Source organism: Pteropus alecto, unplaced genomic scaffold, assembly GCF_000325575.1.
Source record: "Pteropus alecto unplaced genomic scaffold, ASM32557v1 scaffold94, whole genome shotgun sequence".
In the NCBI taxonomy this organism is placed as follows: Eukaryota; Metazoa; Chordata; class Mammalia; order Chiroptera; family Pteropodidae; genus Pteropus; species Pteropus alecto.
In genome coordinates this window covers 5628308-5642617 of record NW_006437736.1, presented here as the reverse complement: position 1 = coordinate 5642617, position 14310 = coordinate 5628308, and the positions used below count along the sequence as shown (strand labels likewise).

Sequence of the window (14310 nt, the reverse complement as noted above, 5' to 3'; positions counted from 1 at the left end):
TATAAACTATTTTATGTGGAAACTATAGAGAACCACGGAACATAGACCTTCAGCCTCTGAGTGTGTTGTATTCTAAAAGTTCATCAAGTTGATTGTTGTGAAAACAGCAAAGTGTTCTCTACAAATAAAAGTATTAAAAACAAGTATTACATTTCCCGGACTAAGCCATGATAGTCCCTTTAAGTCCATTGGAAACTGAGTTTTGGGACCCAGGACAAACACCTTTTATGAAGATCTATATTTCCATCAAATGTACCATTTTTTTTTTTTTTTGTCTGAAGAACTTCCTTAAACAGTTATCGATTGCATGTCCGCTCATAGTGATTTCCTTGGCTTTTGTTTTTCTTTAAAAAAAAGTTTACTTTTCCATCATGTTTTTGGAAGATATTTCTGCTGAATACAGAGTTCTAGATTTACAGTGTTTCTTTAAATATTTTAATAATTTGCCCATTATCTTGTGATTACATAGATTCTAAAGAAAAGTATGCTATCATTTTTCTCTTTGTTCCTCTTAAGATTTTCTTATTGTTTTTTAGCAATTTGATGATTGGATGCCTTGACGTGCTTTTCTTTATAATCTACTTGTCCAAGGTTCTTAGGTTTATCTGTTTATAATTTTTATCAAAAATTTCAGCCATTCAATTATTTTTTTTGTCTTCTCCTCCTTTTTATCTCCCTCAGCCTCCAGAGAATGAATGTTGAGTCACTCAGTATTATCCCGTGGGTCTCAGATGAGTTTTTCACTCCTGTTTCTGTATTTCATTTTCTTAGAGAACCTACTGTGATGTTTTCAAGTTCATGGATCTCTTCTTCTGCACTGTGTTAATCTTACCACTCTGTGTAGTTTGTGCTTCAAATAGTTTTTTTTAATCTCTAAGTTTTATTTAAAATAAATTTCCTTTTCTGCCTTCTCAAATATACAAAACATTTATAATAGCTCCTTTAATGTCCTCAGCTAAGTTCATCATCTCTTTTCAGTGTCTCTGTTGGTCGATTTTTCTGTTGGTATTGGTTCACATGTTCCTTCTTTGCACATCTGGATGCTTCATATGGGTGCGAATATTGTACACATTACATTGTTCAATTGAGTGCCTTTATACATACAGGGTTGGACTTTGTCCTGGCAGCCCATTAAGTTACATAGAATTAGTTTTATCCTTTGTAACTTGCTTTTAAGCTTTCTTAGGGTCTGTCAACAGCAACCTTTCACCTAGGGCCGAGTTAGTTTCACTACTCAATCGATGCCCTTTGGAGAATGCCACCCTGTTCCTTGTACATGATGAATTCTACTCTGGCTGCAGGAACAGGAACTGTTTTCAGTCCTGTAAGAGCCCTGGTCATTTTGGGGCCTCCTGCTTTTCAGCGGCTCTTTCCTCACCCTTGACTCCTCTCCTCTGGCTCATTATAGATCCGTACTCAGCCTAAACCTCAGGAGATCTCTGCAGATCTCAAGAGTTCTCTTTGTGCAGCTCCACCCTCTTCGGGGTTCTGCCTGGTAGCTGTTGTTTAATGTCTAAAAAGTGTTGTTTCATATTTGTCTGGTTTGCTAGTTGTTTAAAGCAGGAAGGTCCCTAATACACCATCATGGCTGTACATGGATGTCTACCTTTGCTTTTAAATCAGAATTCCAAAGGTTTATGTTCTTCTTAGAGGAAAAGGATTCTATTTATTGTTTCTAGAGGGAGGTACATTTTAAAGATTTCACCTTACAGTTTTAGAGAGCGAGAATTCAATTTCTCATGTTCTTGATGCAGAAAGGCTCACTTCTGTGTACAAATGCGACTGGGAAGGTTTTTACCAAATAGCATTTACAAACATATTTCGTATTTACATAATAATGTTTTTTACAGTTCACATCGGCGTAATAAAGGCTCTGAGAAATCCGATAGTTGAGAAACCTATTTATTTGCTTAATACAGCATTTTACAACTTCTTTGACTTCGGAACCCTTTTGTCATCTATGCCTATTAACAAAAAAGATGCTTTGGAAATACTGTCATAACCATTAGCTTTTTGTTTCTGTGGTTTTCATTACATTTTTATTTCTCTTTAATGCCCGCATGACATTACTCTGAGAGTACGTATTATAGAACCGCTTCCTTATCTGCATTCTAAAGCTGCTCCAGTGTTGTCACTGTCGATGTCTCCTGCAGCACTGCTCAGTCAGTGTATGTGGCTTTTTCTGTAGATTGTTATAGATTTCTAAGAGTGGAGTTATTGGGCCAAAAGGTATAAACTATTTTTATGACTCTTAATGTGTATTACCTAATTAATTTTCCAAAGAAGTCTATTAGTTTCTGTCACCGATAACGAGACCGTCAACATTGGGTACACTGATATCGTTTTCTTGGCTGCTTTATTAAAAGGAGAAGAAAAGTATGTCCTTGTCGTTAACAGCAGTTGGTAGGTGGATGGAGAAGCCACGTGAATCGTTTATTCGTGACTGGTCTTGCCAGACTTTAAACCTCCGCTAAAGCTTCGTCATATCAGTTAATGTTTCTCAGCATTGCAGGTTTATATCTGGGATTGTACCTTCCTGTACTTTTTGTAGAAATTTGTCTGCTTTCGTCCCCTAATTTTGAACCTTTCTGAAGTATACGCTGTTTTGAGCTATTATTTCTCCTATCATAATTCTTCTCCATTTTGAAACAGTGTGACTATGAAAATGTTCCAACAACTGTGTTTACTCCTTTGGAATATGGTGCCTGTGGCCTTTCTGAAGAGAAAGCTGTGGAGAAATTTGGGGAAGAAAATGTTGAGGTAAGTTCTACTCTTTACTCCTATATTGTTACTCCCCACCCCACCCCAAATTTACAATAATTTCAAGCATACGGAAAAGTTGAAAATCGTACAAAGAACTTCCTTGTACTCATAATCCAGAATCGTGTATTATTAACATTTTGCCCGTCTGTTTTATACTTTTCATATTTCCATTTGAGAGTAAGTTGAATGCCTCTTTACTCCTAAATACTTTAGTGTGTATTTTCTGTGATCAAGGACCTTTTCTTACATAAGCACGGGATAGTTATCATCTTTAGGAAACTTAATGTTGATAGAATACTTTTATCTGACCTACCTTCTATTTTTCAGTTTTGTCAGTTGACCCACTAATAACTTCTACTTTTTAAAGCCACTTTTACTGGTTTATCTTTATTATTTAAAAAGTATTGTTGGAAATATGAAAAATACAGGGATATACAAAGAAGAAAATTAAGTTAACTATATTTCTGCTGTTCTGTTAGTATTTTTCTCCTACCATTATATTCTGATATACATTAACTTTGCCACTCATCTTTTATTATATATAGTCAAGGAAAATACACATGAAATATGCTATTTTCATGTACACAAATAAGGGTACACAAAAAGACTGTTGTTTAAAATCATTTAAGAAAAAGTCTTTAGTAAAACCTTCTAAAAGATCAGGTTTTGTGAATCAGAGTAAATTTTATGATAAGAGTCTATTTTAACTCTCTTAGCAATCTTTTTCTTTATAACATGCATTAGTAGTAGCATGTAAGATCTTGATTTATTTGTAAACATTATTAACATTCTTTTTGGATTTTAAAAACATATATCTTCATTATAAGGAGTTTGAAAAATGAGAAAACTAGAAGGAAATTTTAATTCATGAAGAGATAACTGCTATTAATATTTTGGTATATTCTAGTTTCTTAAGTATTTGTAAGTGTTTATATATTGTGTGTAATTTTGTGTAGCTATAGATGTCTTACATTTTTTAAAATGTGTGATTAAGTTACATTCTATTTTCTATCCTACTTTATAATTAATATTAGGTCCACGAGCATTTCCCCCTTAAAATACTATTTTTTAAATGACTTGTAACATTTTTTTTTAGGGATGCTATACAATAATTTTTTATTCCATTCTTTTGTTAGATAGTTCACAGTTTTTCACAATTATTACTAGAGTGATGAACCTCTTCATTATTCATTGTCTGTTTCTCTGATTATTTTCTGAGAACGGAGTTCTATCAAAGGTATTTAAAATATCTCATATTTCTTGATAGACAATCTTTGGATTTTGTTTTATTAGAATTTGCATTTTTTATTATAAGAGTAATGGATTTGAATTTGAGTTGAAGAAATTTTGAAAAATATAAAGGAAATGGGAAGCAATTACTCAGAATTATACCTGTAACATAGCAATTGAGGTTAATTTCTTTAATCATCTGTTCTCTGTGTGATTATTGTGATTCTATGATACTGTACATTCAGTTTTGTAACACATTTTAAAAAGTGCACATCATTTTATAATATAAAAGGCACTTATTATAATTTCTACATAATCAGTATATGTTTAAAAGGTAGCCAACTGTATGTGTTTTGAATTGAGGCTCACAGTGTGAGGAGAAAATAAATCTCTGTTGTCATCCAGGACTTAAGTTTTTGAAACTTCAATAAGGAAGTCTGTGTGTCCTTCCATTTGCCCATCTTCCCTCCCTCCTTTTTTCTTTCCTTTAATACTTTTGGTGAAAAATGCCAAAGGAGGAGATGTCTTTGGAAGCATAAGCAAAAGAACTAGGTAATGGCTATAATTGTTCCTGGCACCTTGTTTCTTGCTTCCAGTAAGGTAACAAGAGAGTTTGGGGTTTCTTTTCCCTTCTCCCCCGCCCCCCCACACACTTTTAAGGCAAGGCAGCAAGTAATTCTGTGGCTTCTTTCTCTCGTTTGCTTGCTTTGTTGTTATTACTTAAGGTTTACTCTTTTGAGGTTGAGATGTAATTAAAGGATGAGCTTCTAGCAAAAACGGTCTGACCACAAGGAGTTTAAAGTCATTTACTTTCCAACCAGATTCCTATTTAGTCCATGAATTTTATTATTTAATGAAAGTCTAACTACTGAAGTTGTCTTCATACCACAGCTAGTGTTTGACAAACAAATATCCTAAGATGATGGATCTAATTGTGCTTATATCTCCTTAGGTTTACCATAGTTACTTTTGGCCGTTGGAATGGACAATTCCATCAAGAGATAACAACAAATGCTACGCAAAAATAGTCTGTAATATCAATGACAATGTAAGTGTAATTCCCATTTAATCCTTTCAACTAATTTCATTTTGTTTTTAATATGTAACTATTTTGATCATGTGACACACACTGCATTCCTTTACTTTTCTGCCTGTTGGTCTCCCCAGCTACGCAGACATTTTCCAAGGGCAAAGACCGTGGTGACACGGCTTGATGTCCCCTCAGCGTCACTGGCACAGAGCCCTACACATAGTAGGCAGGTAGTCAGAACTTGCTGAATAAAAGAACCAGAGAGACGACTTGAGAACTGTTTGTGTTTGTGCATATGAAAGGGAACCGATTAAGTCATCGATTATCTGAAAATAATGGCAAAATGAAAAAGAGCAGGAGTAGTGCAAGTTCATATCCTAAGCAGCTGGCATAGATGAGAAAGCCGTGATGGGAAGAGTCTTAATTGGGTTCTGATTTAAGGCTTCTTTGCTTGCTGCTACGTGTAGCAGTTGGAAGTGAAGGCCTATGGGCAAATGCCCGGACCTCGCAGAACTTGTTTCCATACTTACAGAGTGATTGAATAAACCATTGGTTTTCAAACGTTTCCACCTACTGCCCCATTTTGTGTTGTAACCCAGGTCACATGTATGTCTGCACACATACTCTGTAAGTGGTGTGAATTAAATCTTATGAGAACTGGAATTTTTAACTTAGCTGGGATCTTATTTTAAGAGAAAAATGTCCTTAGTAAAAATAAATGATGCTATAAGAATCCACATGTTATATACAAGCTTAATAAACTCATAATTTTCCTAACTAAGGATTTTAACATTGAGCTGTATATACTGTTTAGAAATTACTGCTCTAGATAACACAGTTGCAAATCGTTTTTTGCAGAACCGAGGGTTTTAGGAAAACCTGGATCTTCTGCAAAATAGGTCATCATAGATATATTTAATAAATGAATATATTAGGATAACCCATAATGAGCTATCTAGAGTTGACATGAAGAACAATTTTACATAGTTTTTTTCTTTTTAGATGTAAGTTTTATTAAAAGTTTGTTTGTGTGCATATACATTAATAGGAAGTTAAGTACTTGTGCCAGGGCACTTACTAGTTAATGACAGAGCTGGAACTCAATCCCAGGCAGTGTAGATTCTATGCTATTAACCGTATCCTTTGCCTGTGTCGTCTTTTGTATTCCTTCTTGATCCTGTACCCCTCACTCCTTCCCTACCCCAGAAGCAACACTGTTTTGAGGTTGGAGTGTGTCACCAGTTTATATTTTTGTATGTTTGCCACCTACGGTGTATCCATAAACATTATTCATTGTGGTTTAAGTTGAGTGGTGTCCTCAGCTAAACAGAAGGTTGCAACTTTTTTTAACCTCATTTTTTCGAGATCTATCCATATTATTACATGTACATCTAGTATATTTTAAGACCTAGTATATTTTGTGCTTTACTTATCCATATACTCAACCTGCGATTGTCAAGATGAATAATGTAAGTCGAATGTGGAAAATATTACATTACTTTGGCAACAGAATGACCTCCTTTCTGGTTGGTTTCCACGGAGTGTTGAATCTTAGATAAGGCTCTGCACCTTACAGCAGTAGCTGCTGCATCTCTCAGGAGAAAGTTGGGCGTTGGTCTAGATAGCCAGCTCAGTCACAGTTGGCGCTGGAAGTCTCAACAGTAGAATGCATCAGATCAGAGATTCACCCGAGTTTGGGATTTAGAATTGATCCAAAATAATTCCCACACTGGTATTTCAGAGTTGCCAAACATTTTCCTGTTGCTTTCAAACATGTTTTCAGGTTGCAAGGGTCTTAAGTCTAATTGTGCTATCTATCCTTAAAACCTTAGTTAAAATGATTTTTTTAATATCTTAGGAACGTGTCGTGGGCTTCCACGTACTGGGTCCAAATGCCGGAGAAGTCACACAGGGCTTTGCAGCCGCGCTCAAGTGTGGCCTGACCAAAAATCAGCTGGACAGCACCATCGGAATCCACCCCGTCTGTGCAGAGGTGGGTCACCTGCACTTCCTTAGCTCTCTTTAAAAGTGCACAACATCATCTGGCTTACAAGCGGCAGATCTAGGACTCTGAAGCTAGTGTTCTTTCTGCTGTACTTGAGCTACTTCTCTACCTCTTTACAGCTCTTTAATGACCGAGAATACCTCAAAGGAAGGCGTTGTCTCTAGAACGCACATTTTCTTTTTGGAATTGTTTTTCATTCCTGGTAGTACTGTCGGGGCTATTAAATGGTAAAAACGATGAGAGTGATTTATAGAGATGTGCCTTAAATCTTTTTATCATTTCTCCTATATTTTCTTAGTAGTTAGTTAATAATGACATTCATACCCAGAAAGAGCTTCAGTACGAGTTATCTCAGAACCACCTTGAGGTTACATGATATGTCTGCCTCTTAGCTTTTAGTATCAAGAAGACTTGAAAGTGATGCTTTTAAAAGATCAAGCAAATGACAGTAGAATTGGAAATTGACCACTCCGGGCCTCTGGGTGTCAGTGTTTCTTCATGTTTGTCCGTGGTTATCCAGGAGTTGAATATCGTGATGCTTACTATTAAGTATTGATTGTAAACTCAAAATGTGTCTGTGTTGGAAAACGTGGTGAAGGTTGGGAAGAGGCATCTGATAGGATTCCAGCTTAAGTATGGAGTTAAAAATTGCAATTGTTATCTGGCCACCATAGTCACCATGGTTTCTACAGTGTACATTGTGCTTGTAAACACACACACACACATACATAGATGCACACGTGTGTGGACACTCTGCCAGGTTTCATTCAGCATCTTGCTAACTGGTTGGTTTCTGTTCTTGATTGTCTTCGCACAACTGAACTCTGTTGAGTGTGAAATTTCAGTTTTAAGGCCTGGAAGAATATTTTAGTTCCCTTTTGCTTTGCTGTTTCTGCAGTTAGGGGTAGCATCCTCCTCTAAATTAATATGCACCTGGCTGGGATGATAGCATAAAATATTAACGTGTTCAGTGATGAGGGCATTAATTTATAGAAAAGTGCTGTCTGGTGAACTAAAACTAAGCTTCAAAAATATAACAAAAATTCAAAAGAGTCTAGATTAATGCTCTTAAAGAATGTGCAATTTATCTTTTATTTTATTCAGTGTAATGTCTCAAAACTATTACTGTCTGCCTAGGGAAGGAGCCAGTTAACTTTTTTTCCCCCCTTAAAACACTTTTAGTTGAGTGTGTTAGTTTCCTAGGGCTGCTGTAACAAGGTATCACAAACTGTACAAACTGGGTGGCTTAAAACATCAAGTATATCTCTCGTAGCTCTGGAGGCTAGAAGTCTGAAAACAAGGTGTCCGCAGGGCCATGCTCCTCCAGATGCTCTAGAGAAGAATCCTTCCTTGCCTCTTATAGCTTCGTGGTTGCTGGCAATCCTTGTGTGCCATTACTAGAGATGCACCACTCTAATTTCTGCCTCTGGTTCACATGGCCTTATCTCCTCTGTGCCTATATCCAAGTTTCTCTCATTATAAGGACTTTGGTCACTGGATTAGGTCCCACTCGTGGTTACATCCATCATGGTTACATCTGCAAAGACCCTATTTCCAGATGCGGTCACGGCCACAGGTACTGGGGCTTAGGACGCCTTCAATATAACTGTCTGGGGGGCTCTTAATTCAACCCACAACAGTGAGTATATTTTAAAATGTTGATGCCAGTGCAAGATGCTTAAAAGCTACCAGTCATCTCCAATATGAATGATAAGATAACTTCTCAATTTATATATCTGTGCCTAATTTTTTAATCTGAACTCAGCTGTCATGGGCTGGTTAGAAGACTGCCGTGGGCTCGACTCCTGCCGCCCCACTCGAAGGTGTCGTGTTGTGACCCCGGCAGTGGTGAGCCAGGCAGCCTCTGGCAGGGTGACTGCCAGCTGAGCAGAGGGATGCGGTGAAGAGGCAGGGTGTCTTCCTGAAGCCTCTGCCTCCAGGGTGGCCAGCCAAAAGCTTGTTCTCCTTGGTGTACCTGGCACATTTGGGAACCTTTTTTTAAACACTAGCCCTGTGCGTCGCCATCTGTTGGTTCTCTTATGACTTTGAAGCCCAGAAGCTAACGCTCCACCTTTTTCATAGGGCTTATTTTTTTTTGGCCTTTTTCTTTCCAAGCTGTTAGCTAATCAATGAGATAAAAAGTCGGTTGCTCCGTCACTGTGTGAGCACACTCGTTGTGCAGTTACATACGTAGCACTATGCCTGGCTCTCGGGGATACAGCGGGATTTAAGACTCGCTTAGGAGCAGAGAGGCAGATGACTGAAGTGACAATTACAGTTCAGTGTGACGAGTTCTAGAATCGGGGTAAATAATATAAAGGGCTGTTTGGAGTAGGGATTTCGGGCAGGGTGGTTAAGGAGGGAGTTCTTGCCTCAGACTAGAAGAATGTTGGTGTTAGCCAGTGAGAAGGAACACCAGATAAAAGCCCCCTGTGGCAGAGAGTATGGCTCATTCAGGGAGCTAAAAGACCCTCAATACCGCTGTAGCTTGAAGAGCTTTAAGGGAGGTTTAAAAAAATATGTTTACACACGCACACATGCAGGAGAAGTTAAGTGGAAGGCCATGGCCTTGCAGACCAAGGTGCAGGTATTTTCACTTTGTCTGGGGGCATTGGGATTCAGCATGGAAAGTGGCCTGGAGGAGGAACGTCTAGCCGCGGGGGAGGAGGAATTGGTAGCTGGCACTGTGGTGGTGGCAGTGGGAATTGAGAGCCATTGAGACATTGAGATAGGAAGCAGAGTTGACTGTACAGGCCAGCTGATTGGAAATGGGAAGAGGGGGTTACTGAGAATGGTTCCCGTCTGCGCTCTGCTCTTGTGCGAGTTACCTTGTGTAGTCCCGGGAGAACTCCGTGAGGTCGGTGGCAGTGGTGTCTCCACCTGACACACGAGGACGGAGGGGTCGAGCACAGTTACCCAGCTCAGAAGTGGTAGAGCCAGGATTCCAACCCCCACAGTCTGGCGTTCAAGGCACCGCGCTGTACGATGGTGCTCCGTTGGCACAGACCTTCCAGTGATGTTTGATGTAGAATTTCAAAAATGGAAATGATTTATTGGTGGCGACATGAGCGTGGTGGAGACACACAGACCTGGGTTGTGATCTCTCAGCAGATTCTTCTCACCGAACGTGGTGTGTCACCCAGCTTTTCAGAAGCATAGTTTATTTATACACTAAATAAAATACAGATAATGTCTAACTCCTAGGGGTGATGAGCAGAGCTATGTGGAAAGCACCTTAGAGAGTTTCTGGCATTTAGTAGACACTCAGTGACTTCGTCTGTTAGCTGGTTTTCTCCAGGGTATTTTGTTACAGATGATGTGGCTTCACTGAAAGGTCATCATTATAGTGTTTTTAAGGAGATTAGGTGATGAGGAAGGATGTATAAAAAACCCCGGTCATGAACTACTTAGAACCTGGATTTTGAAAAACCAAAGGCTTCTGACCCCTGACTGCGTTTATCTTTTTTAAAGTTAATCAAGGGAAGGTGAAGTTTGATTGGGAGAGGATTTTTAGCAACTCTGCTGGGTTCTGACTTGGACAGTAATTGGATTTGCTATTGGACCTACTGTTTTTTTCATGGCTAGCTATATACTGTACAAGGGTGCTGCTCAAAATGCTGACCACACCATTTGTCACTAGTCCACAGTGACATGGAAATGAAGAAGAAAGGTTTAGAAACTTTAAGAGTAATTTGACAATATCTGATATAATAAGATACTGGGTTTTATTTTTACATGGCTTTAAAAGTCCATTTTCCTAATACATTTTTGTTGGATTTCACAAATTCCAGTCCATTGGATGGATTAGAAATAAATAATTTAAAAACTGGCCCTGAGCACTGCTTTAAAAGTGTCTAGAACGAGCCACAGCTCCCGGCCAGCTGTGGGTGGTTGACGGAATGAAGCATCAAATGAAACATTCATACCATTTCGATAAAATAACCTGGGCAATTCAGCAACTTTTGGCTCTGAGGAGTGATTACTTAGAAAAATTGACAGATTCCTCAGTCGAGACTGCTTTTTGGAGCAGAATCATTCCAAAAGAGTTTCTTTCTGGAATTGCTCTCAGAGGAGGCGGAACTACTCTTGTTTTAACTGGAAGCCCCTTGATGTTGATATGAGAGGGACTCTGGGGCCAGGAGCATCAGTGACTCATGAGCGTTATTATTCAGTATGGAGATAATTTACTCCGGACATCTGAGCAGCAGTTACTGAATGGGAAATGGATTGTACATCATTTGGAGTAGTAATTTCAACTAATTAAGTTTATTTGTAGGAGAAATGTAATAGCTCAAGAGGCTAGCTCAAGAGGAAAAAAAAAAAAAAAAAAAACTTAGAAAAGACCCCTATGAAATGTCTTAAAATGAATTTTAGTGCCAAACATCAAAAGTTTTGTTTTATTAGTCAACATAATCACAGTCTAGAGTGACGGGGTCTTGTGACTCTGGGATGTGTTGGGGCCAGATGTGAATACGAGGTGAATGCCTGTAGCAACGTTTGACCCTTTGTAAGTCTTCTTTGTGCTGGGATAGAAAAACATGAAAGGGCAGCCTCTATGCTCATTTTTAAAAACTATGTTTTTATGAAAATTCTAAAGCAGCTATGTGCAAATGAAATTTTTATAAAAATTAACCCCATCAGTTTTTTCACATAGATTATTCAACAATGGCAGTATATTGGCTTCCTCCATCTTTTTAAGATAAGCGTGTTATCAGTATAAGAAAAATAGATAAGTGCTCTTTTTTTCCTGCTTTCATTTTTTGATGGGTTTTGTTTTTGATCCAAATCTCCTACATGTTCTATTTCTAAATTAATTCCCAGGAAGAAAATTTAAGGTGGCAAATTCACGCCAGAAATTTGTTTTAATGCATTCCCTGGCTCTTTATTTTTCTTCCTTTGTAAAAATTGAAAAGAGAGCGTGTGTGGTGGCGTTTTGAATTGCCCATGATATCATCGTCCTAACAGCTATTTTCATTATCGCGTATTGTCTTTCCATACTCATCCACAGTCACACATTTTTTAAACAAAGGAATTTTATTGCTTTTCAAAAAAGTCGTACTCGCTTACAGTGTCATCAGCATTGAATTTGAGTGCTAATGAAAGTGTTGCAAAATTCAGTGTAAATTTTTCTACAGTAAGTATAAAAAGGATAACTATTTCAAGGATTTTTTTTTACATATCTTTGCTAGCAGGGATGAACCTCTTATAAGTGTTATTTTTTGGGATGTGAATTATTTATAGTTTCTTCTGGCTTAATATTTTAAATGTTTTCAGATACTGGCCATTATTATTTGGGTCTGAATTTTTTGAGGTGCTGATGATGTATCGGTATATAAGGAAGTAAAAAAGGCTTTGCCACTGCTTTAAGTCCAAAACAGACTGAGGGCTTTTCTCAATATTGTTCTTTCTTTACACAAAAGTATTTTCCCCTTCTATTCAGAAGTAGTTTTGATGCTGATTCCTGTTGCTTTGATCTGTGTAGGGCAAAGTGGCCTTGATTTTTTTTGTGCCCTTTCCTTTTTTTATTACAAACCAGTTTCTCAGGAATCAAAAAGTCAGCTGACTAAAAATATTGCCTGGGTGCCCAGGTGTGCCGACAAGGATGTGGGCGCACACTGAGTCCACGCAAGACTCCGAAATAAGCCATGGCCCCCAACCTCAGTAAGACGCTTAACAGCTTGAGAAGCTTGGTCCGGTAGAGCAGGACAGATGGACTTTATAGACTATCACCATAATGATTTGGATTGAAGTTTTAATTGTTTCTAAATTTAATTGATCGAACACAAAGCCTTTTTGTGTTTTCAGACCTGGGCAACATAGATGGACAGTTTGGGTGGTGTTTTTGTTTTGGTTTGTTTTGCTTATAAAAGGAAAGGCTTATTCCTTGCTGGTGCTTTACTGTCATCACGGATCAGCTGCAGTCAGCTTCCATGCCATCTTCACTCCAGGGCCAGGCTGATGGAGCAGCCTCTCCCTGGGGTAGAGAGGAAGGCTCACCTGGTGTTCACTGCCACACACGTGTCCTTGGCCAGAGCAGGCCTCTGCCCCCAAGTCTGCATCCCAACAGTCTGGAAACGTATAAAGCCTGGTCCGTACAGAAGGTCATCACGGGGGCGTGAAGCACTGTATGTTTCGGAAGCTAATGAATATCTCATAGTTGTTCAGTCGGAATTCTAAAGACCTGAACTAAGTGTTAGTGATAACAAAGAGAGATTCGATTTGACAGATAAGCAAAATATGTAACTTAATAATTGATTACCTATCACAGTAATGAAGATAGAAGAATTAAGAATAAATACCAGGCGTGCGGCCTGGGCATCCAAGTAGTGATGATGCTGTCCACTGAGGGGAACCGGATTGAAGGATGATACAGGGGTCAGTGCTGGGCTTGTCAGGTTTAAGGTGTCTTCCAATATGTTTGTTAGGTCTTACTGGTGTTTGGCTCAGGAGAGACCCAATGACTGGAGAGTTGGCTAATTCATCTGCCTAAAAGGGACCGAGTGAGACCACTGTGAATGGACAGTATCTAAAGGGGAGAGAACTTAGGATAGAACCCTGGGGCAGTGCGTTCCGGCCTGGTCACGTCCCACACACGGGGACAGTGGCAGTATTTGCACAGCACATTGAAGTGAGTACAGTAGGTGGCTGAGGCCTAGAGCCAGCCAGCCCAGGGGCTCTGGCCACCCCAAGGGCTGGGGGCCATTGGGATCTCAGGACACTTATGCCGTGGCTCAGGAATAGCCACAAAAGAAAGAAATGGGAAACAAGAAGAGGGAAGAATTGTTAACAGGTAGGTGAGCTCAACAGCAAGAAATGCTGCGGAGAGACTGGGAAATGGAAACTGCAAGGTGCCCTCTGGGTTTGGCAGTTAGAATTTCCGAGGAACCGCAGGGGAGGTGTGCGTGTGGAATGGCGGGGACGGAAGCCAGATTTCAGTGAAACGAGGAATAAAAATAGACCAAAAATACCAACAGCCTAAGATTTGGGCTGTAAAGAGGATGAGAGATGGTGTTAGAGGTGGTCGGTCATAAGATCGAGGGAGAATTTTTTCACGATAAATGCAACCTGAGAAAGAACCACTGGGAAAGCAAGGTTAAGAATACAAAGGGGCAGCGGCGAGTGATGCATTAAATAAGAACGCGAGGGGATGGGATTCAAAGCACAGCCTGGCGCGAGGGGAACATTTTGCCCTGAGTCATGAAGGAAGGAAGGAAGGAGGGTTTCATAAGAGCAGGCAGGCTGTGGCTGCCAAGTGCCATGCAGGTGACAGTGATGCTGTTTC

At 39.2% G+C, this 14310-nt stretch overlaps 1 protein-coding gene across 5 annotated transcripts in view; it reads left to right on the top strand.

The window, feature by feature from the left end:
* Nucleotides 1–14310, top strand: part of TXNRD1 (thioredoxin reductase 1) — a 57851-nt gene that overhangs the window by 39770 nt on the left and 3771 nt on the right. For all 5 annotated transcript variants that reach the window (XM_006914528.3, XM_025048684.1, XM_015591562.2 and 2 more), the window contains 3 exons: nucleotides 2653–2760; nucleotides 4946–5041; nucleotides 6882–7016. In XM_006914528.3, the coding sequence (XP_006914590.1) occupies nucleotides 2653–2760; nucleotides 4946–5041; nucleotides 6882–7016 (339 nt within the window). The remainder of the gene's footprint in view (nucleotides 1–2652; nucleotides 2761–4945; nucleotides 5042–6881; nucleotides 7017–14310) is intronic.